The sequence below is a fragment of the Ovis canadensis genome, chromosome 11 (genome assembly GCF_042477335.2).
Source record: "Ovis canadensis isolate MfBH-ARS-UI-01 breed Bighorn chromosome 11, ARS-UI_OviCan_v2, whole genome shotgun sequence".
Classification (NCBI taxonomy): Eukaryota; Metazoa; Chordata; class Mammalia; order Artiodactyla; family Bovidae; genus Ovis; species Ovis canadensis.
Window position 1 is genome coordinate 62,653,696 of NC_091255.1, and position 24,623 is coordinate 62,678,318.

The window sequence follows — 24,623 nt, forward strand, 5'->3', positions numbered from 1 at the left end:
TCCTTCCCAATACGTGTTATTTTCTGTTTTTTGTTTTATTATAATGGCCTTTCTAATGAATGTGAGGTGGTATCTCATTACAGAATTGATTTGTGTTACTAACCCTAACCCTCATGATAAGACTTCCCTGGTGGCTCAGACAGTAAAGCGTCTGCCTATAATGCAGGTAGACCTGGGTTCAATCTCTGGGTTGGGAAGATCTCCTGGAGAAGGAAATGGCAACCCACTCCAGTATTCTTGCCTGGAAAATCCCACGGATGGAGGAGCCTGGTAGGCTACAATCCACGGTGTTGCAAAGAGTTGGACACAACTGAGCGACTTCACTTTCTTTCTTTCACTTTCATGATTAGTGATATTGAGTATCTTCCCATGTGCCTGTTGGCATCTGCATGTCTCCATTAGAAAAACGTCTACTGAGGCCCTTGGACAATTTTTTTATTGGGTTGTTTGTTTTTTGTGTGCGTGATTGAGTTGTAGCAGTTTTTAATATAGTCCGGATATGAAATCCTTATCAGCTATATGATTTGAAAAAAAAAAAACACATTCTATGGATTGCCTTTGCATTTGGTTGATTCACAGAAGTCTTTAATTTTGATGAAGCTCAGTTGACCTCTTCTTTCTTTTGTTGCCTGTGCCTTTCAGTATCAAATACAAGAAATCACGGCCAAATGCAATGTCCCAACGTTTTCCCCTACATTTTCTTCTACGGTAGTTATTTCTTGTCTTTGCTGTTTCTACATTCTTCAGAGTTCTCTTTAAACCTTGCAATAGTTAACCACTTTTTACCAGTTAATAATTCTTTACTTTTCACTTTGCTGTTCAAATTACTGGTGTGGTTTCTGCTTCCTGCCTGGGCCCCAACCGATACACCAAGTAAGTAGAAGGAAGGAAGTAATGAAGATAAGAGCAGAAATCAAGGAAATGGAAAATAGAAACAAAATACAGCCCAAAGCTGGTTCTTTAAAAGATCTACAGATCAATAAACTCAGAGCTGGACTGATAAGAGAGAGAAAAAGAGATGAAGACCATAAGTTTTCCATATTAGGAATGAAGGGTTATCCCTAAGATCCTATAGGTATAAAAATTATAACAAAGGAATACCATGAACAACTTTATATGAATAAATTCAATAATTTTCATGAAACAAATTCCTTCAAAATAAAACTTACCAAAACTGATACAAGAGGAAGTAAAAAACCTGAATAGTTCTCTTTATGTATCAAATGTATATTCAAATAATATTTAATATATAATTGAATATGTATTTAATATATTTAATACCTTTTTTTAGCTGCATGGTGTGGCTTGCAGGATCCTAGTTCCCTGGCCAGGGATGGAACACAGGCCCTTGGCAGTGGAGTCCTAACCACTAGACCACCAGGGAAGTCCCCAATATACATCTTTAAATTAACGTTGTAATCAAAGAACAAAACTTTCCGAAAAGAACACTACAGTGAAAGATGGCATCTTTGGTCACCTCTATCAAACATTTAAGGAAGGAAATAACACCAGTCTTATACAAATTTTTACAGAAAATAGAGAAGAGGGAACACTCTGAACTCATTTTATGAGCGCAAATTAATCCTGACCAAAACATCACCAAAACAAACTAACAGAAAATACCACATCAGTATCCTTCATGAATCTACAAACACACATGTTCACAAACACACACACACACACACACACACACACCCTTAAAAAAAAAAAAAACTAAGCAAATCAAACCCAGCAATACATAAATAAATAATTTATCAGTTGAGCATCCTAGACTTACTCCAGGAAGGCAAACTTGGCTTAATAGTCAAAACTCAATCACTGTGGGGCTTCCTTGGCTGTCTGGTAGTTAAGACCCAATGCTTCCACTTCAGGGGTGATGGGTTCCATCTCTGGTGGGGGAACTAGGATCCCTTATGCTGCAGGATGCAGCCAAAAACACCGAATCAATCACCGTAACGTATCTTCAATAAGAACAAAGGAGAAAAGTGATCATTTCAACAGATACAGGAAAAGTACTTATTAAAGTCAACACCCATTCTTGTTCAAAACTCTGGAAAATTAGGGATAGAAAGAAATCTCGCCAGTCTGACAAGGAAAATCTATATTTAATATGATATGTTCCAACACAAAGCCAGGATGTCCACGTACCACTTCTATTCAACATTGTACTTGCAGTTTCAGCTACTGCAATAAGGCATGAAAAATAAAGTCATCAAGATCAGAAAGAAAGAAGTAAAACTGACTTTTTTCAAATAACATCATTGTTTACTTAGAAAATCATGAAACATCTATAAAACAAGTATTAGAATAATAAATGACTTTGATAAGCTCACAGGATATAAGATTTAAATATAAAAATCCACTGCATTTTATATAATCTTTATATACTAGCAGCAAACAACTGCTGCTAGAAAATGAAATTTTAAATGTATATTCAATTTATAAGAGCACCAAAAAGAAGTTAGAATAAACTAAACTTTTGACATGAAGAACTTTTCATTGAAAATGACAGAACAACATAATTATGTAGAAATTAGATATATATACATATAAAGACCTTTAAAAATGGAGATATTAATTAAAATTTTTTTTAAATTAGAAGACTCGATGTTATTAAAACATCAGTTCTCCCTAAGTTGAACTACAGATTCAATGCAATCTCAGTCAAAATTTGCAAAGTGTTTTTTAGAAGCTGACACGTTATTTCTAAAATTCATGAAGAAACTCAAAGAACCAAGAATTCTTGGCCCAACACAATGTTTTGAATATACTGTGAGATCCTATTTCAAGGCTTATTTTTCAGTCACATTAATCAAGATAGTGCACTACTGGCAAAGAAAAAAAAAGGACAAAATACCAATAAAACAGGAAAACTGAAATAGAGCCACATATATAAAATTAATTGATTTTCAACAAGAGTGCCAGGAAATTTAATGGGGTAAGAATGTCTTTTCAACAAATGGTTCTAGAACAACTGAATGTCCACACAAAAAAGATAACAAAATGGACCTTAACCCCCTACATCTTACCATACAGAAAAATTAATTCAAGATGGTTGCTGAACCACCTAAAAGTTCTAACTATAAAGCTTCTAGAAGAAAACACTGAAAATACCTTCACGACTTGGGGGTCAGCAAAGCTTTCTTAGAAAGAACATAAAGTGGTAACCACAAAGAAGTAACTTTGTCAAATTAAACCTAGCAGTGGCCACAGGACTGGAAAAGGTCAGTTTTCATTCCAATCCCAAAGAAGGGCAATGCCAAAGAATGTTCAAACTACCACACAACTGCACTCATCTCACATGCTAGCAAAGCAATGCTCAAAATTCTCCAAGCCAGGCTTCAACAGTACATGAACCGTGAACTTCCAGATATTCAAGCTGGATTTAGAAAAGGCAGAGGAACCAGAGATCAAATTGCCAGCATCAGAAAACTAAGATTATGGCATCTGGTCCCATTACTTCATGGCAAACAGATGCAGAAACAATGGAAACAGTGAGAGACTTTATTTTGGGGGACTCCAAAATCACTGTAGATGGTGACTGCAGCCATGAAATTAAAAGATCCTTGCTCCTGGGGAAAAAAAAGCTATGACCAACCTAGATAGCATATTTAAAAGCAGAGTCATTACTTTGCCAACAAAGTTCTGCCTAGTCAAAGCTTTGGTTTTCCCAGTAGTCATGTATGGATGTGAGATTTGGGCTATAAAGAAAGCTAAGTGCTGAAGAATTGATGCTTTTGAACTGTGGTGTTGGAGAAGACTCTTGAGAGTCCCTTGGACAGCAAGGGACCAGTCAATCCTCAAGGAAATCAGTCCTGAATATTCATCGGAAGGACTGATGCTGAAGTTGAAACTCCAATACTTTGGCCACCTAATGTGAAGAACTGACTCACTGGAAAAGACCCTGATGCTGGGAAAGATTGAAGGCAGGAAGAGAAGGGATGACAGAGGATGAGATGGTTGGATGGCATCACCGACTCGATGGACATGAGTTTGAGCAGTCTCTGGGAGTTGGTGCTGGACAAGGAAGTCTGGCATGCTGCATTCCATAGGGTCACAAAGAGTCAGACATGACTGAGCGACTGAACTGAACTGAAGTGAAATTAAACTTCAGCAAAATTAGAATTAAAAACTTCTACTCACCAAAAGTTATATCATAAAGAAATGAGTAGGGACTTTCCTGGTGGTCAAGTGGCTAAAGACTCTGTGCTCCCAACACAGGGGACCAGGGTCCAAATCCCTGGTCAGGGACTAGACCCCACATGCTGCAACTAAAGCTCCTGCATGCCACAAAGAAGACTTCTGTGTAGCCAATTAAATACATATTTTTTAAGAACAAAGGAGTAGGCAATGTTTCCACTGTCTCCCCATCTATTTCCCATGAAGTGATCGGACCAGATGCCATGATCTTTGTTTTCTGAATGTTGAGCTTTAAGCCAACCTTTTCACTCTCCTCGTTCACTTTCATCAAGAGGCTTTTTAGTTCCTCTTCACCTTCTGCCATAAGGGTGGTGTCATCTGCATATCTGAGGTTATTGATATTCCTCCCCGCAATCTTGATTCCAGCTTGTGTTTCTTCCAGTCCAGCGTTTCTCATGATGTACTCTCCATATGTTTAATAAGCAGGGTGACAATATACAGCCTTGACGTACTCCTTTTCCTATTTGGAACCAGTCTGTTGTTCCATGTCCAGTTCTAACTCTTGCTTCCTGACCTGCATACAGGTTTCTCAAGAGGCAGGTCAGGTGGTCTGGTATTCCCATCTCTTTCAGAATTTTCCACAGTTTCTTGTGATCCACACAGTCAAAGGCTTTGGCATAGTCAGTAAAGCAGAAATAGATGTTTTTTTCTGGAACTCTCTTGCTTTTTCCATGATCCAGCGGATGATGGCAATTTGATCTCTGGTTCCTCTGCCTTTTCTAAAACCAGCTTGAACATCTGGAAGTTCATGGTTCATGTATTGCTGAAGTCTGGCTTGGAGAATTTTGAGCAATACTTTACTAGCGTGTGAGATGAGTGCAACTGTGTGGTAGTTCGAGCATTCTTTGGCATTGCCTTTCTTTGGGATTGGAATGAAAACTGACCTTTTCCAGTCCTGTGGCCACTGCTGAGTTTTCCAAATTTGCTGGCATATTGAGTGCAGCACTTTCACAGCATCATCTTTCAGGATATGAAATAGCTCAATTGGAATTCCATCAACTCCACTAGCTTTGTTCATAGTGATGCTTTCTAAGGCCCACTTGACTTCACATTCCAGGAAGTCTGGCTCTAGGTGAGTGATCTCACCATCGTGATTATCTTGGTCATGAAGATCTTTTTTGTACAGTTCTTCCGTGTATTCTTGCCACCTCTTCTTAATATCTTCTGCTTCTGTTAGGTCCATATCATTTCTGTCCTTTATCGAGCCCATCTTTGCATGAAATGTTCCCTTGGTATCTCTAATTTTCTTGAAGAGATCTCTAGTCTTTCCCATTCTGTTGTTTTCCTCTATTTCTTTGCATTGATCACGGAGGAAGGCTTTCTTGTCTCTTCTTGCTATTCTTTGGAACTCTGCATTCAGATGCTTATATCTTCCCTTTTCTCCTTTGCTTTTCATTTCTCTTCTTTTCATAGCTATTTGTAAGGCTTCTCCAGACAGCCATTTTGCTTTTTTGCATTTCTTTTCCATGGGGATGGTCTTGATCCTTGTCTCCCGTACAATGTCACAAACCTCCGTCCATAGTTCATCAGGCACTCTATCTATCACATCTAGCCCCTTAAATCTACTTCTCACTTCCACTGTATAATCATAAGGGATTTGATTTAGGTCATACCTGAATTGGTCTAGTGGTTTTCCCTACTTTCTTCAATTGAAGTCTGAATTTGGCAATAAGGAGTTCATGATCTGAGCCAGCTCCCGGTCTTGTTTTTGCTGACTGTATAGAGCTTCTCCACCTTTGGCTGCAAAGAATATAATCAATCTGATTTTGGTGTTGACCATCTGATGATGTCCATGTGTAGAGTCTTCTCTTGTGTTGTTGGAAGAGGATGTTTGCTATGACCAGTGCGTTCTCTTGGCAAAACTCTATTAGCCTTTGCCCTGCTTCATTCCATATTCCAAGGCCAAATTTGCATTCCAGTCCCCTTTAATGAAAAGGACATCTTTTTTGGGTGTTAGTTCTAAAGGTCTTGTAGGTCTTCATAGAACCATTCAACTTCAGCTACTTCAGCATTACTGGTTGGGGCACAGAGTTGGATTACTGTGATATTGAATGGTTTGCCCTGGAAACGAACAGAGATCATTCTGTCTGGCATCTGGTCCCATCACTTCATGGGAAATAGATGGGGAAACAGTTGAAACAGTGTCAGACTTTATTTTGGGGGGCTCTAGAATCACGGCAAATGGTGATTGCAGCCATGAAATTAAAAGACGCTTACTCCTTGGAAGGAAAGTTATGACCAACCTAGATAGCATATTGAACGCAGAGACATTACTCTGCCAACAAAGGTCTGTCTAGTCAAGGCTATGGTTTTTCCAGTGGTCATGTATGGATGTGAGAGTTGGACTGTGAAGAAAGCTGAGTGCTGAAGAATTGATGCTTTTGAACTGTGGTGTTGGAGAAGACTCTTGAGAGTCCCTTGGACTGCAAGGAGATCCAACCAGTCCATTCCAAAGGAGATCAGCCCTGAGCGTTCTTTGAAAGGAATGATACTAAGGGTGAAACTCCAGTACTTTGGCCACCTCATGTGAAGAGTTGACTCATTGGAAAAGACTCTGATGCTGGGAGGGATTGGGGGCAGGAGGAAAAGGGGACAACAGAGGATGAGATGGCTGGATGGCATCACCGACTCGACGGACGTGAGTCTGAGTGAACTCTGGGAGTTGGTGATGGACAGGAAGGCCTGGTGTGCTGCGACTCATAGGGTCGCAAAGAGTCAGACATGACTGAGCGACTGAACTGAAGGAGTAGGCAAGCCATGGAGTGGGAAAAAAATATTTGCAACTCATGTATCTAACAAAAGACCAGTATCCAGAAAGAATTTAATAACCCAATTTTAAAATGGGCAACAGATTTGAAAAGACATTTCACAGAGGAAAATATATGAAAGGCCAATAAGCACATGGAAATGTGCTCCACAGCCTGAGTCATCAGACAAATGCAAATTGAAGCCAGAATGAGATACCACCACACACCCACCGGAAGGACTACATTGTGAACCAGAGAGCACCAAACGTTGGCGAGGATGTGGAGCCTCCGGAATGCTCCAACGTTGCAGGTGGGCGTGTGAAAACACAGCAGCTGCTTGGGGTAAAGAATGTGGCAGTTTCTTATAAATCTAACCACATTCCTATCCTCTGGCCCGGCACAATTCTACTCCCTGGTATTTACACAAGAGACCTGGAAGCATATGTCCACAAGAAACCTACCCAAGAATCTTTACTCATGAGCCCTCCAAAATGGAAACGGCAAGGGGCCCGTGAACAGAATAGCTAAATGTTCACGCAATGAACACCGTGCAGCAATCCTAGAACAACTAGTGTTACCTGCAGCAACAGGGGTGCACCCGAAAAATATACACATATTCAAACTAGCAAAACTAATCTACCATGGCAAAAAAAAAAAAAAAAAATCAGAAGTTAGGGAGGTGGAGGCAGAAATTAGCCAGGAGAGGGATTCATGCAGGGGTGATGGTGATGCTCTACATGCTGATAGGAGCTGGGATACAGAGAATAGTGCTCTTTTGACCCGTGCATTTCACAGTACATCAGTTTTACCTCAAAGGAAGAAAAAGAACCACAAACAAGTACTGGACTGTGGTTGCTGTTGTTCAGTCGCTCAGTCCTGTCTGACTCTTTGCGACCCCATGGAATGCAGCACGCCAGGCCTCCCTCTCACCATCTCCCGAAGTTTGCGCAAGTTCATGTCCATTGCGTCGGTGATGCCATCCAGCCATCTCATCCTCTGACGCCCTCTTTTCTTTCTGCCCTCAATCTTTCCCAACGGCAGACAGGGACTCTGATTAGTGAGAGGCAAACTAAAGTGTTTGCAGCGTCACGTGAACCGCTATCAACAACTGATTTTGAAACGCATCCAGAAAACCACACGGGCTGTTGGTGGAGGGAGGGATGGGTGTGTGATGAAGCCAGGAGCAGAATGAGCCCTGAGGAATCTAGGTGGTGGGCGTGGGGGTGTTCGCACTGTGATTCTTTGATCTTTCCTGCGTGTCTGAAATTTTTCATAGTAAAAAGTTGGAAAATTTGTAAAGAGACTGAGATATATCAACCAAAAACAGAAAAGCAAGAAGAGGTGGCAGGAGACGCCTCCCTGAAGCCCTGAGCTCTCAGACCTCCCTTGTCTGGTATGGGTTTAGGACCTCCTTCTGTGAGATCTGCAGTGTTCCAGCCCCGGTGCCAAGGCAGGTGCCAGCCTCACAGTATTTCCCAAGTGAGTGGAAATAACACCAAGGCAGTGTTCATGTGTGTGTCCGTACATGTCAAGTCGCTTCAGTCGTGTCCGACTCTGAGACCCTTTGGACTACAGGCTCCTCTGTCCATGGGATTCTCCAGGTAAGAATACTGGAGTCAGTTGCCATGCCCTCCTCCAGGGGATCTTCCCGACCCAGGGATGGAACCCGCGTCTCTTAGGTCTCCTGCCTTGGCAAACGGGTGCTTTACCACTAGCGCCACCTGGGAAGCCCCACTAGGGCAGCCTCTTCCCACAAATTTCATGAAAATGAAAACCCAACAGGAGCTGGGCTCTTGAGAGCCTGCACCGCCACCTCCTGGAGGAAAGGCTGCCTGCACCTGAATTCCTGCCCCTTTGTGGGTCCGGTTTCACAGCGGTCCCCTCGCTCCCTCCCAGGGTTCCCTCCCAGGCCCTCATTGTGGTAAATCTGGGGTGAGATGCATAGACGATGCATTCCTCCAGAACCTGGGCCCCTCGGTCCACAGCTCCTGAGGGGGTGTGCGCTCCCCTTCCCCTCCTAGCTGCTCTCTACAGGCTGGGGGGAGGCGGGCGCTACAGGGAGGTCCTGGAGGTATGCCCACCCCCAACACACGTCACAAAGGCACAGCCCAAGACCACCCTCTCAAGGTGATGAACAAGTCCCCAGCCTGCTTTCAACCCCAACCCCTTCCCTCTGCCTTGGACACAGGCCACATCAGGAGTGATGGTGGTTACTGCATTGTGTCTAACTCTTGAGACCCCATGGGCTATAGCCCACCAGGCTCCTCTGTTCATAGGACTTCCCACGGAAGAATACTGGAGTAGGTTGCCATTTCCTTCTCCAGGGGTTCTTCCCAACCCAGGGATCAAGCCTGGGTCTCCTACATTGCAGGTGGTCTCCTGCACTGCAGGCAGTTTTCAAAAAAGAACCCGAGGCACTGAGAGCTGAAGTCATTTTCAAAGGATCCACACAAATAAGGTGTAATGGGAGAGGACTCTTCATCTCAGCCAGACCTTATGCTTTTCGTACAATAACACACTGCACCTCCATGAAGTCAAAGACGCATGCGTGAGTTCTCAGTCCTGCCTAACTCTTTGGGACCCCGTGGACTGTAGCCCACCAGGCGCAGGATTAGGACACTCTAAAGACCGTTGAAGTTGGAAAAACACTGAAAACAGTCATTCTAAAGACATAGTTCTTGGGACTTGCCTGGTGGTCCAGTGGCTAAGACTCTGCCAACGCAGGAGATGTAAGAGACGTGTGTTCGATCCCTGGGTCGGGAAGATCCCCTGGAGAAGGGCATGGCAAACCACTCCAGTTTTCTTGCCTGGAGAATCCCATGCACAGAGGAGCCTGGCGGGCTACAGTCCATGGGGTCACAAGGAGTAGGACACGACTGAGCGACTCACATTATTTTTAAAGATGTAGTTCTTTAGTTATTATCAGATAACAATACATTGACATCTCCCAGGGTGGGCATGCCTGAGTGCCCTGCATCCTTGTATGGAATAAGCCACCTGGAGAAGCACCTGAGCCCGCTGGAGGGACAAGACAGCTAGGGCTGGGCTGGATGGATGGCGGGGGGGGGCAAAGTCCAGACTGAGGTGCATCAGGGGCAAAAGGACCAGAGAGAGACATGCGCCTGAGCTAAGCCACAGGAAGGGAGGCCTCGGGTCATGCAGTGAGCCCCGTGCTCGACGGTCACACCGTGCCACCCCCCATAGGTGCCCTGGGGGTGGTCAGGAGTCTTGCTGTCACAGTAGCAAGTGAGGCTCTTGAGGGGAGCAGGGTATCCTATCAGAGGGGCTCTTTGATCTCCTTTGTCCCCACCTGGCTCTCTCCAGGTGAGCAGCAACAGTGTTAGGAAAGGACAGAGGGAAAACCCACGACAGGCTGCAGGAAGGTCAACTCCAAGGTGCCCCGGAAACAGAAGCTGGGAGAGCAGCAGCTCAGGCCACACCAGCAGGAGAGGGGGTCGGTGCCCTGACCCACGAGCCACATCACGGTCACATCTCCCCGGACCCACCTCCTCCCTGACACACAAGCCCTGGGGGCCGTGCCCAGCAGAGCAGGCTGGGTGCCTGGGCTCCCCGGGTGGCTTCTTCCTGCCGCACTAGCTCTGGATGCGGGACGCAGCCAGCTCTGTGCGGACGAGCTCTGTGCGGGCTCGAGGGGGTGCCCGGAGCAGGAGAGGAAGGTGCTTGGCACACATACAGCACCAGCGACCCCCGGTTCCCAGCACCTGCCTCTCTGGGTGACATGGGATACAGAGGGGACACGGTGGACCCTGGGGGAGCGGTGGAGGGTCTGAAGGAAAAGAAGCAGAGGGATGGGAGAGTAGCCGGGAGACCCATTCTGGACTAGAGAAGAGGGTCGGCCTCAGAGGGGAGAGAAGGGATGCAGAGGTGGTGAAGGGAGGTGGCACGTGGGGGTCCCAGTGGGACCAGCAGCTGGGACAGAGTAGGAGGGGGCCAGGCCGCAGCCCAAGGTCACGCCAGCTCCTCAGTGCCCCCCCAACTCCGCCTGCCAGGCCATCTCTCCTCTCCTGCCCGCCTCCCCCAGGGACCAAGCCAGATCCCTGGGGCCTTGGCTACCGCTCCATCACAGGAGGCTCTGACTCACCCCAGCTCTGAGGGCCGGTGGAGAACATTCTATATTCCTGTGCCTCCCCCGGAGTCAGAAGCCCAGAGCTGAGAGAAAGCTCAGAGGCTTCAAGGGGGCCGGTGGGACGGGATGGTGTCCTCAGACACACTGGGCACACAGGGCCACCACCCCACCGGGGGCATGGGCAGGCACAGAGGCTCAGAACCCAGGCCTCAGGCCACCCCTGCCCGCTCAGCCAAGCATCCAGCAAACCACAGCCTCTGCGCTCAGAGACCGCAAGCACTCCATCCTAAAGACAAGCAGTGGCGGGGCAGGGCGGGGCAGGGCGGGGCAGGGCTGGCCCCCACGTCAGTGTGCCCAGTGGCCTCTCCAACCACCAAGGTCCACCCAGTAATCAGAGGGCCCCCCCCTGCAACTGCTAGAGCGACAGTCACGGCCACCCCTCAGAGCTCCCCGGCTTCTCCTCCCTGCCTGGCAGGCACAGGGCACACGGGTCCTGTCGCTTCCTCCAAGTGGCACCAATCACATCACAGGAAAAAAACACACCACCACCAGGGCCTCCGAGGCCAGGCCTGACCTGAGTCCATCTTGCTGGACTCAGACTTGCCTGCCTCTTCCAAACACAGCCCAGCCACTGGCACCTCCAAGATGTTCTAACCTCGGGGCCTTTGCATCTGCTATTTCCTTTGCCTGAATGTCCTTCCTCAGGATCCCGGCCTGGTCAGGTCCTTCTGGACATGTTCATTTCAGCTCAGTGTCACCCTCTCAAGGCAGGTGTCCATTAATACACACAAATACACACATACACACACACGCACCTAGTAACAATCACATCACATCACCAGTTCTTTGCTTTTCCGTCTCAAGTCAAAAATTGGTGTGTTTACTGGTTAGCTGCCTGACAGCAATTTCAGATGACCAGTCCCAAAGGAGCAAGGGACTGGCTGTCCCTTAACCCTTACTTTAGGCCAAGTACCTAGGAGATGCCTGAACCTAGTAGGAGCTCCAGAAAGATCTGCTGGCTAATTGGGACGACTGCTGTCAATAGTTATCCTGCAAACAGGAATCTGGAGGTGTCATGACCTGAGATGAACTCAAAGGTCATGACCTGAGATGAACAGACAGAGGTCACTGATTGGTCACTCGTGCTGGCAAGAGGGAGAACCAGGACCATGGGAGGAACAGGTGCTGGGGTGCAGGTTGCTGCCATCTGGAGTCAGGCGGCTCTTCACACCGACAGACAACCCAGCCCCAGAGCATTTTCTTTACTGTCTGAGCCACCAGAGAGCCCTCCAAAAGCATTTTCAAGTTTTCATAGTAAACTTTCAGAGCCAGCGCTTCTTTGCTAATTCCAAGGGGTGTGTTGCTTTGTTTATTCAGCTTGCTGAAGTCAGAATTTCCTCGCTTGTTAAAAAACGAAAAACAGAGAAGAAAGAAAGGAAAAAAGGAGGGCGCATCAGAAGGCCTAAGGCAGGTCCCAAGCCCGAAGGCAGCGGGGGTCTCCAGGAGCTGAGACCTGCATTGCTAACTGTCCTGAGTTCCAGCAAGGCCACTGGTTAGAGGAAACCTCCCTAGTTTCTCCACTGTGTCCCATCCCCACCCTACGCCCAGCCCAAGGGGAGCGGAATCCACCACTGCAGAATCCACAGGAGAGCAGTGGCGGCAGGACTACGGTCCGCGGGACTTTGGGCAAAGCGCTTTCGGTGGTGGCTTCCATTCAGAGATCTGTACGCAGATGGGAAGGGAGACAACGGGGATGACCAGCTCTGAGCAGACGTGAGGCCAGGATCGCAGACGTGAGGCCAGGATCGCAGAAGCAAAGAGGAACAGGGCTGGAGGAGGCTTCTGAGACTAAGCATGGGGACAGAACAGACACGAACCCAGCCAGTCTCCCGTGCAAGTTGAGCAGTGAGACTACCGAGAACGGGAGGCCCGCCTGATGGGGGGCAGAGCCCACGTCCAGCCACGTCTGGACCAGAGCAGAGGCTCCCTGGCTGGCCTGAAAGGGGACGGTCAAGGCCAGACCCAACCCAGAATCTCCCCCACTTCTTGCCACCCAGTGCAGTCAACTTGGGTCTGAGAGGTGGAAAAAAAAAACAAAAAAGTAGTGAATCAAGAACCCAGGACATGAACTTGGAGCCTTACTGCACAACATGCACAAAAATGAACTCAAAATAGAGCAAAGGCCTAAATACAAGCGCTAAAACTATAAAACTCTCACAGGGGGAAAACACAGAGGGAAAGCTTTGTGACATTGGGTATGACACCAAAAGCATGAACATTAAAAGAAAAAATTAATAAACTGAGTTTCATCAAAATTAAAAATTGCGGGGGGGGGGGAATCCCTGGTGGTTCAGTGATTAAGAATCTACCTGTCAATGCAGGGGACACAGGTTCCATCCCTGGTCTGGAAACTAAGATCCCCCAGTGCCTCGGAACATCTAAGCCCGTGAGAAGCCACCACAATGAGAAGCCCGCACACCGCTACGGAGCATAGCCCCCGCTGGCGGGAACTAGAGACAGCCTGTGGGCAGCAGGGAAGACCAAGTGCAGCCAAGAACAGACACACAAAATGCGAAACTTTTAAGCACCAAAGGAGCCGATCAACAGAGTGAAAAGGCAACACACAGAATGGAAGAAAGTATTTACAAATCCTAGGTCTGATGAGGAATTAATACCCAGAATATTTTTTTAAAAACCCACTAGGACTTTCTTATCGGTCCAGTGGTTAAAACTCTGGGCTTACACTGCAGGGGGTTCAGGTTCGATCCCTGGTGGGGAGGATCTGGGATCCCACATGACACACAGTGAGGCCAGAAAAAACAAAACTTCTACAACTCAATCACACACACACAAAAAAAACAACCCAATTAAAAAACTGACAAAGGGCCTCAATAGACATTTTTCCGAAGAAGACATACAGATGCCAACAGGTACATGGGAAGATGCTCAACATCGCTGATCATTAGGGAAATGCAAATCAAAACTGCAATGAGGGGCCCCCTCACACTTAATAGACTGGCTGTTGTTTAAAACCATAACAGAAAATAACATGTGTTGGGGAGGATGTGGAGACATTGGAACCCATGTACACTGTTGGTGGGAATGTAGAATGATACAGCTGTGGTAAAAAGCAGTCTGGAAGTTCCTCCAAAATTAAACATAGAACTACCACGCGATTGGTGGCTCAGATGGTAAAGAATCCACCTGTAATGCAGAAGACCTGCGTTCAATCCCTGGGTTGGGAAGATCCCCTGGAGGAAGGCATGGCAACCCACTCCAGTGTTCACACCTGGAGAATCCATGGACAGAGGAGCCTTGTGGGCTGCAGTCCACGGGAATGCAAGGACATGACTGAGCAACTAACACTTTCACTTACTTTCTCCATGCGATCCAGTAATTCTCCTGGGTGTGTGTACCCAGAAAAATCTGAAAGCAAGGACCTAAGCAAATACCTATACACCCAGATTTATGGCAGCACTTTTCATAAGAGCCAAAAGGTGATTCTTGATAGACCATGGATAAACAAAATACAGTCTACAATGGAATACTATTCTGCTTTAAACAGGAGGGGACTCTGACACCTGCTACAACATACAGGAACTTTGAAATTATTAAATGAAATAAGCCAGTCACAGAAAGACAAATACTGAATGATTCCATTTACATAAGGAACCTGAAACAGTCAAATTCACACAGACAGAAAGCAGAAGGGTGTTGGGCAGGGTCAGGGAGGACGGGGGAAAGAGGAAGTAGTGTTTAATAGAGCTTCACTTTGAGAAGACAGGGGCTTCCCTGATAGCTCAGTTGGTAAAGAATCCACCTGCAATGCAGGAAACCCCGGTTCAAATCCTGGGTCAGGAAGAGGCCCTGGAGAAGGGATAGGCTACCCATTCCAGTATTCTTGGGCTTCCCTATGGCTCAGCTGGTAAAGAATCTGCCCGCAATGCGGGAGACATGGGTTCGATCCCTGGGTTGGGAAGATCCCCTGGAGAAGGGAAAGGCTACCCACTCCAGTATTCTGGCCTGGAGAATTCCATGGACTGTATAGTCCCTGGGGTTGCAAAGAGTCAGACAGGACTGAGCAACTTTCACTTTCACTTCACTTTGAGAAGATGGAAAAAGTTCTGGAGATGGATGGATGATTGCACAACTGTGTGAAAGCACTTGATGCCACTGAATTACACACCTAAAAATCATTTAAAGGGTATATTTATATCATACGGTCTTTCTTACATGTGGAATCTTTAAAAAGGGTTGTTGTTTAGTCACTAAATCATGTCTGACTCTTTGTGACCCCAGGGACTGTAGCCCGCCAGGCTCCTCTGTCCATGGAACTTTCCAGGCAAGAATACTGGAGCGGGTTGCCATTTCCTCTTCCAGGGCATCTTCCCGACCCAAGGGTCAAACTCGCATCTCCTCCATTGGCAAGCAGATTCTTTGCTGCTGACCCACCAGGGAAGCCCTAAAAAAAGGTGTAAATGCACTTATGTACAAAACAGTGTCACAGATGTAGAAAACAAACTATGGTTCCCGGGGAATAAAGGTGGGGACGTATAAACTGGGAGACTGGGCTGAATATACACATATACATGTAATAGATAACTAATAAGGACCGGGAACGTAGCACCCAGACCTCTACTCAATACTCTGTAATGGGATTTCCCTGGTGGTCCAGCAGCTAAGGCTCCATGCTTCCAATGCAGGGGGCCCAGGTTCAATCCCTGGTCAGGGAGCTAGATCCCACATGATGTAACTAAAAATCCCGAATGTCGCAATGAAAACGAAAGGTCCCACATGCTGCGACTAAGACTTAGAGCAGCCAAATTAACTACAATAAATATTATGTTTAAAATTACTCTGTAATGACCTATTTGGGAAAAGAGTCTAAAAAAGAGTAGATTATATGTATGGGACTTCCCTGGTGGCTCAGACAGTAAAGCGTCTGTCTGCAATGCAGGAGACCTGGGTTCGATCCCTGGGTCGGGAAGATCCCCTGGAGTGACTTCACTTTCCTTTCCTTTCCTATATGTATAACTGATTCACCTTGCTGTACACCGGAAACTAATACAACATTGTAAACCAACTATAATAAATCTTTTTTAAAAAGGTCCATTTTATGTTATGTACATTTTACCATGATTTGTTTTAAATGAGTCCAGAGCCCTGGGCACCCAAGGTCCTTATAGTTCAGAAAGATCACAGTGAACATGCAAAGGGTCAGTCCCAATCTCACACTATACTGTTATTGAAGGCGGTTCTTTATTATATAACAATGTGACGGTCGTGCCATTCCTTAGTAGGACTTTACACTGAAATAAATCCTCTGATCAGGAAAGGTTTCGGACAGACCTATTTGGTGCGCAAATTAAAAAAAACTACAAAGCACCAGGCGAAGGTGACCTTATCAGGCAGGCTGACCCAGGTATCCACTCTGTCCTAGGTCCATTCTGTCCCCAGAGCCTGCCCCAGGCCTCACCCCACTGGCAGGGGACACAAGCAGCTCCCAGCAGGAAGGTGCCTGGAAGCAGGGCAGGCAGGCTTCTGGAATTCTCATGGGGCTGGGCTTCCCACACCACACCTGGGGTAGGGGACCCAACGGCAAAGGCTTGCGGCCAGACTGGGGGACTTCGAGGGATCTTAGGATATGGAATTATCCTGTGCATCCAGGACGCATGAGAACTGGAGTGGGTTGAATGGTGGCCTCCTCAAAACTCATGTTCGCCTGGAATCTGTGGATATGGTCCTATGTGGAGCGGGTCTTGCTGACGTCATTAGGATAAGGATCTGGAGTTTTGGTCACGCTGGATTATATGCGTGCTCAGTCCCTCAGTCCTGTCAGACTCTGCGGCCCAACGGAGTACAGTCCACCAGGCTCCTCTGCCCATGGGATTTCCCAGCAAGAACACTGGAACGGGTTGTCATTCCCTCCTCCAGGAAGGAAATGACCTTTTCCCAGGGATCAACCCCGCATCTCTTGCATCTCCTGCACTGGCAGGCGGATTCTTTACCACCGAGCCATCTGGGAAGTTTCAATGGATTACTGGAGTGGGCCCTAAATCCAGGAACGAGTGTCCCTATAAGAGAGAAGCAGAGGGAGACCTGAGACACACAAGAAGGCCCTGTGAAAACAGAGACAAAGACTGGAGTGAGCACCCAGCAGCCAAGCACGCCAAGGTGCACCGTCCACCGCCAGAGGCCAGGAGGCTCACGGAGAGGATGCTGTTGCAGGGCACCCTGAAGGAGCCAACCCTCCGACACGTCGACCTCGGGCTTCTGGCCTCCAGGGCTGGGAGAGGGCCCATTGCTGTCGCTGCAAGCTCCCCAGGCAGTGGTACTTGGTTACATCAGCCCTAGGAAACCAAGTGGTACTGGATACCACTACTGGATACTGGAGTGGGTTGCCTTTCCCTTCTCCAGGGTATCCTCCCAACCTAGGGATCGAACCCAGGTATCCCGCATTGCAGATTCTTTACCAGCTGAACCACCAGTGAAGCCCAAGAATACTGGAGAGGGTAGCCTATCCCTTCTCCAGCAGATCTTTCTGATCTAGGAATTGAACTGGGGTAACCTGCATTGCAGGCGGATTCTTTACCATCTGAGCTATCAGGGAAGCCCTAGGAAACCAAGGCCCAGGTCAATCAGAGCTGCAAGAGGAAGAGGACCAGGCGGGCCTCGGGCCAAGCTTCTCATCCTGGAGACGAGGAAAATCAAGCTCTGGCAATGCAGGTCCAGAACACTGATGACCACAGTGAGTCAAGCGTATGAACTGCCCAGGGACCCAGGGACAAAAGGGGCCATCAGAGTGAGGCCCAAAGCATGCTTCAAATGATGGGGGACTGTCCAGCCCCCTGCCCACCCCACGGCCGTGACACAGGACCCCTTGAGCAAGTTAGAGAACCAGCTCTGTCCTCCCTGGTGAGCCTGGGACAGACATCCAGTGACAACGTGACCCGGCCCTCCCCGCCCCCCAGACCAGCCTCCATGACCAAGCGGAGAAACATCTACATTCTCTGCCGACAGCTCACCACGCGGCCATTCCCAGCCTCCCCGAGGCCCAGCTGAGCTAAGTCACTGGCCCCCACCCCCACCCCGCCCCAGTGGAAAGTTCCCTTCCTGGAGATTCTCCCTGCTGAAACACAAGCGCTTGGAACGAGATAAAACTGCTTGATTTGTAAAAGCCACAAAGCCAGTCCAGAACAAGGAAAAAAATGCCGACCCTTGGCTGGAAGGAGTGGCCGGTGTCTCAGCGGTCAGTCACTGCTCGGTGACTCATCACGGCCTGCTGACAAGCCCTCCAGCATCTTCCCAGGGCACAGCCTCAGCCTCAAGGGGGATGGAGATGGCGTGGCTGCCGCAGAGGACCCAGGGCCCCGGGGCCCAAACTAGGCAGGAGTTGGTGCTCCCGGGAGACGGAGCAGGGAGACTTCGGGTCTCCTGAGGCAGCCCCCACCTGCCCCAAGCCCCTTCCCCACCAATCCCTCCTGGACGGCTGCTGGGCAGTGGCCAAGAGCCAGCCAGACCCTCCTTAAATGCCAGCCCAGCGGGCCATGAGCAGGAACAGCCACTTCTGGAAATTGGCGGGTAGGGCGTCTGGCCAGACAGGCCTCCATCCACACACGCTGGGCATCGTGACTCCAGCCTCACCCCTACTCAGTATGCCCGCTGGGGAGGGAGGCAGCTACCTCAACTGCCTAATGGGGTCCAAGAGGGGTAGGGGCTGTGAGTGGCAGCCCCGCAGGAGACAGGGACCCCCAGAATCAGCTCAGAGGCCACTGGTGGTGGGGGGGCAAGGCCTGGGGCCCCTGCTGCTCCATCTCCCCCACTTTACAGATTAGGAAATGGAGCCTAGGGCTGCAGAGCAACTTGCTCGAGATCCCAGCAAGGAGCAGGGTAGAGCTAGCTTCCCCGGGGGCCTCTGAAGCTCTGAGTTACAATTAAAGACCAAGGTCAAGGTCCGACCAGATTTGAGGAACTTGGGGGAGACAGCTTGGGGACCTGCCTTTTCTGGACCCAGGTTTCTAACCCAAGCTTTGAAAGAAATAAGTATCTTTGGATGAAAGCGAAAAAGTGAAAGTGAAGTCGCTCAGTCATGTCCGACTCTTTGCGACCCCATGGACTATAGCCTATCAGGCTCCTCTGTCCATGGGATTTTCCAGGCAAGAGTGCTGGAGTGGATTGCCATTTCCTTCTCCAGGGAATCTTCCCAACCAGGAATCGAACCTGGGTCTCCCACATTGCGGGCAGACGCTTTACCGTCTAAGCCACCAATCTTTGGATAAAAATGCATCTAAATGAGGATTTCATAGGAAATCCCAACTTTTCCTCAGGCGTAGCCAGGGGGAAGGCCCCCCCTTCCACTTCTCATCATGAGGGCGTGGTGCTCGGCGAGGCTATAAAGGCACAGAGCTGACTGTTTATTCAGTTCCTGAAAAAGTTCCTGGAGCTTGCTCAGCCTGGGAGGTTCCAAGACTTTGCCACCACTTCTGACTCCCCAGAGACCCCTTCCCAGCTCTTGTGCTCTGGCTCTCTGGCCGCCTGTCTGTCACCCAGCTGGGCCTTGGCTTGGTCATCCGTGAAAGTGAAGGCTGGGTGGGAGGCCCCTGCCAACCAGGCCAGCAGAGTGACCATCTTCCCAAGTCCTGCACCCAGCAGCCCCTGCCAAGACTGAGAGCAGGGAACTCCGGCTCCCGCCCCGTTCACCCCGGCCGGCCCACATCACTGAGCTCAAACTCAAGTGAGATGTGGTTTCACCAGCCGTGCCTTCTGGCGGTCTCCGGGGCCACCCCAGCTCCCGTGGTTGGTCGCGGTGCCCGTTGGTGCCGGCCCAGTGGCATGGATATGCACGCACACCCACCGCCCATCAGCAGCTCCCCTGCCTGTGGGTGCCCCATCCACCCTGACACCACACTGGGATCTGATCAGCCCCTGGAGCAGCAGGCAAGGGGCCACCTTCAGAGGAGCTATGGAGTTGTGCCTTCCTCCCCTATGGCTTCTTGGGGAGTCCACCCCTCCCCCCCACAACACACGCAGTGACAAACAACAGACCAGTCCGATGACACCTGTGAAGACACCCAGGGGCCAGCTCAGAGCACCTGCAGCCTGGACGCTGATACCCAAGATGTCTCAGCCTGCACAGTGCACCCCAGCATCTGGCTCAAGGGGTGCGCCGCAAGCAGCAGGCTGGGGAATGAATGGGAATTACTCCTGATGACGTCAGATGCTGACCCAGGACACACGCCTGGGAGAAGGATCTCAGGAGGTCCACCTGGGAAACAGGGGCTTCTAACCGGGGTGACTCAGGAGGGGCAGCCTCTTTTCTCTCCCCTTGTTGGTTCTTGCCCAGTCCTGATGGGGCTGAGCCCAGTCGGTGCGGAGCTACCAACCTGACCCTTTAACTCAAAATGTAACTCAAAACGCATGCTGTGTGCAGTGCGGGTACCAATCCAGGGACCTGGAAGCCCCCTCCAACACAAGGACCAGGCGTCTGCCCTCACGCCTTGCCCCACCATGACAGTCAGATGTTCTAATCAGTGATTCTACCCCAGAATCTAAGCAGAGCCCACAGATCTGGTCTCTCTGTCCTGAAACGTCCCATCCAGACAGGGATGCTCATCGCTACCCTCCTCCCTGTTCACTGTGCCAAGGTGAGGACAGCACCCAGATGACGCCAACCCCCGCAACTGGGGATCACCTTGGTCAACTCCCCCAAGCTTCCGGCAGAATAGGAGGAGTTCTGTCCACGGTGTGTGTGCATACACACACACACACACACACACACGCATCTGCACATCTTGTCTGGGCACTGCGAGCTCCCAGCCCTGTAATCAACTCCCAGGAAGGCACCAAAATGCTATTTCAGGGAAGAGACCAAGGCAGCCTTGAAGACTTTGGCGAGCAGTGGACAAACAAACCACACGGTGGACAAACAAACCACAAGCGGCGCCCCGGTGCCGCCGGACCGGACCCCAGAGCCAGAATTGGGTCCCCCCCCACCCGATCCTTTCCTGGACTTCAGCGCCCACAGTCTCAGCATTCACAGCCGCCTTCAGATGCAAAAGTGGCACGTTGGGAAATGAAACAGAAATAGTGAGGGAAGGGAGAGCAGAGTTTAAATAAAAGCCAGACTTAGCGAAGCTTCGCTTTTGGAACATTATGGAACATTATGTCCTAGGACCTCAGGACAGTAGAGAGGAAAAGAAATATGCCCGGAAAAATGAGCCAAAGTGACCCCTGGGTGCTTATGTCCCGAAGCATAAAGAAAGTTTGGAGTTAAGGGGAAGGGGCAGCGCAGGGCGGGGAGGAGGGCCTCTTGCCTACCTGTGATCCGGTCTCTCTCCATCATTACGGATATATTTAGCAGCAGGCGGGAGTCCCAGCGTCCCCCTTTCCAGAGACTTCCTCCCCTTTCTCACCCCGTCGCCCTCCCTCTTTCTGCCTCCTCCTCCTCCTCCTCCTCCTCCAAAAACACTCTTTGTCTGGTCTAATTTCTTCAATCTGTTGCAATCACGAATGCATCCAAATTACCACATTTCCATGTGCTGATCATATGTTTGTGCTCCAAACTGAAGTAGCATTGTCTCTCGGAACGGGGAGGGGAAAGGGAGCGAAGGAGAGAAATGAAAAGAAGAGGCGGAGTGCGGGCCAGAGTGGACCTTGAAAGGCTCCCGCAGTCCCGGGGTCCTCCGTCCGAGGACCGGCGGCGGGGGCTTTGTGCGGTGGCTCCCGAGGTGCGGCGGCGAGTGGCTTCCGGCGCCTTCTCTCCACCCCCTCCAGCCCCTCCGCCCGGGGCTTCTTGTCTGGCTGCTCCTTTTTAATATCCACTTGGAGAAGCTTAACTTAGCCTCTTGGAAACCAGCTCACAGAGTCAAATTCCTGGCGACTCGCAGAGTCTTTCATTCCGCCCCCCGGTCCGCGATGCTGCGATTTCCTCTGGTTTGAGCCTTTGCAAAGCCTGGTTCCTGCCTGCTTGCCCGCCTGGGCTCCCCTCCGCCTCCGCGGGCCCTGCGCCCCAACCCCCGGCCTGGCCGGAAGGAGAGGTGGTCGCGCCCCAGGCTGGCTGCCACGGGGAAGGTTCAGGAACACCTGCCGGGGACGAGCCGGAGAAGTGCCCCTCTGCAGATGCCCCGGTGTCCCGTCAGCCTGCTGGGACAGAGGAGGCGACAGAGGAGCTGGCCGGCCCACCCCGGCCGAGAGGGGAGCGCGGGAAGGAGACTTCCTGGAAGATTCCTACCCCTGGCTCGTGAGTCAGTGAGTCTCCAACCGTCCCCTGGGAGGGCGCGCAGTTCCTCACCACAGCTTCCCCAGACTCAGCGCCTCTCTGGGAGGAGGGGACAGGGGCCTGGCCTGGCTAGGGGCTCAGCTGTTGCTGGGTCTGGGGGGCTGCTCACCTTGCAACTCAGGGGCAGTGGGGAAGGGCAGCGCGTGGTCAGAGTGAGGGCTGGGGGTTGGTGTGGGGGGGGGGGGGGCGCTGGGGCTGGGGGCATCTCCTCTGCTCTTTAAGTTTCATTCACTTCAAGGGTTCAAACTGGCAGCCCTCCACCCAAGGGACACAGAAACAGGCTGTGTTTGCCTGCCTGACCCTGCCTAAAGAAATTGTTGTATCCCTGCCAATGTTGAACACTTGGGCAATTTCACCAAGAACTCCAGGGTTTCCTCTTCTCTTGGAAAAGGGAGGGCATACAGCCACACCGAATGAGCCCTCCTGTCTGGCCTCACGGGGCGGGTTTGAAGAGTGCTCCCCTCTTTAGATGAAACTGCCTTTTTTTGCTTTGCTGTGGGTCCCACAGCAAGATGCTGCACTCAGTCTGATTATCTGCCGGCCCCTCCCCCAGGTGCCCTCTCAGCTTGAGGTCTCTGCCCCACGGCCACACGAGCGACGTGTCAGCAGAAGAGGGCCACACACCATTCTCTGTCGGATGGCCCCCTCTGCCCAGGGCAGGACTCCAAATGCAGGTTCCAAGGCATCGAGGGAAGAAGAGGGTGACAGGATGAGACGGTTCAACGGCATCACCGACTCAATGGACACGAATCTGAGCAAACTCGGGGAGACAGTGAAGGACAGAGGAGCCTGGTGTGTCCATGGGGTCACAAGAGTCTAACAGCAAGAACAAAGCGGCGAGGGCGTTTTCTTGTTGGGGGCGGGGCGACACCTTCTGGGAGACACCAAATCACAACTCCCAGCAGAGTCTGGAGGACAGCTCCAAAGCCGGCCACCTGCACAGTGAGGAGAGGTGTTTCGGGCAGCTTTGGGGCTCCGTGTAGGCTGAATAATGCCCCCCCCCGCCCCCGCCACCCAAGATCTCATAACCTAATCCCCTGAACCTGTACATGGGAACTTGTTAGCAGAAAGAGTCATTGCAGGTGCAATTAAGTGAAGGATCTTGAGATGGGAGACTATTCTGAATCACTGGTGGGGAGGGGGGTCCTAAAGGCCATCATATGTATTCAAGAAAGGGGCAGAGGGAAAGCTCACACACACACACACACACACACACACACACACACACACAGAAGGGGATGCTCAGACAGAGCAATCAGAGATGTGAAGATGCTGGCCTTGAAAATCAGAGGGAAGCAGCCACAAGCCACGAAAGGCCGGCAGCCCCAGAAGCTGGAAGGGACAAGAACCGCTCCTCCCCTGTAGTCTCTGGAGGGACCCAGGCCTTCCGAAGACCTGGGTTTCAGGCTTCCGGCCTCCAGAACTGTCAGAGAAGACATTTCTGCCGGTTTCAGCCCGAGTTACTGGCAGTTTGTTATTTACAGCAGCCACAGGAGACCCAAACAAGTACCACAGACGGACAAAAGAGCCATGCCTCCCAGTGCAGTGCTTTCTGCTGAGTATATTTCATCCTAACGCATTGCAATAAATCAACCACCGACCACTGAGTTAGAACAGTGGGAATCATGGAGGGTTTTTTGATGTGCTTACTTCACCTCTTATCCGATTTTGAACTCTTTTTGTTTTTTTCTGATTATACATGTACTATATGCTCGTTACACTTAGGAACTACAGAAAACGGATTTAAAAAGAAACTCTTTTAAGTCCACAGGGGGCTGTGTGACTCCAATCCCCACTGCAGCGAGCAGGGCCAGGAAGCCCCCACAAGGCGGCAGACCAGTCCATGGGGTCTCCTCTGTCCTTCACTATATCCCCGAGTTTGCCAGCTAGTGGGGGTGGCAGGTAGATGGCTGGGCCAAGACGAGGAGCGCAGTCATGGCCTCGGGTAATCTGGCCACTTCCTGCAGCCGTCAGTTGCACACGCCGTGGATTTTGTTGCTGCGGTCAGTGCAGCTGCTGAGCACAGCTTTGACCCTCAGTTCCCGCCCTGCTCCCCGCCCCGGCATAGTCTGGCTCAACGTCCAGTCCCCAGTCATGCCTAAAACTCCAAGCATGCTGGCCCAAGCGGGGGATAATTTGAAACCGAAAACCTGGCTGCACCGATTGGCTCCGACAGGGCTGTGTTAGTTACGAGCCGTGCAGAGGCCGGGTGCAGAGGCAGGGTGAGGCCAGGCAGGGGAGAATGGGCAGCCGACCCCCACTGTTCACTGAGTCCTGGCCTCGTCCCCAGCGTCGGCCACTCAGGGAGACT

The 24,623-nt window shown here is 50.1% G+C and overlaps 1 protein-coding gene and 1 long non-coding RNA gene across 5 annotated transcripts in view; one reads left to right on the top strand and one right to left on the bottom strand.

Moving 5' to 3' along the window:
* The window catches only part of SEPTIN9 (septin 9), a 180,708-nt gene that overhangs the window by 128,185 nt on the left and 27,900 nt on the right, over positions 1–24,623 (bottom strand). The window contains exon 1 of one of the 4 annotated variants that reach the window (XM_069542038.1): positions 21,352–22,227. The exons of the other annotated variants lie outside the window; for them this stretch is intronic. Coding sequence (XP_069398139.1) covers positions 21,352–21,376 — 25 coding nt within the window. The 5' untranslated portion in view covers positions 21,377–22,227. Of the gene's footprint in view, positions 1–21,351; positions 22,228–24,623 lie in introns of those variants that run through there. 4 annotated transcript variants of the gene reach the window in all.
* LOC138414504 (uncharacterized) lies at positions 21,531–23,940 on the top strand. Its single transcript, XR_011246867.1, has 2 exons — positions 21,531–22,281; positions 22,866–23,940. It is a non-coding gene; the product is annotated as an uncharacterized lncRNA (long non-coding RNA).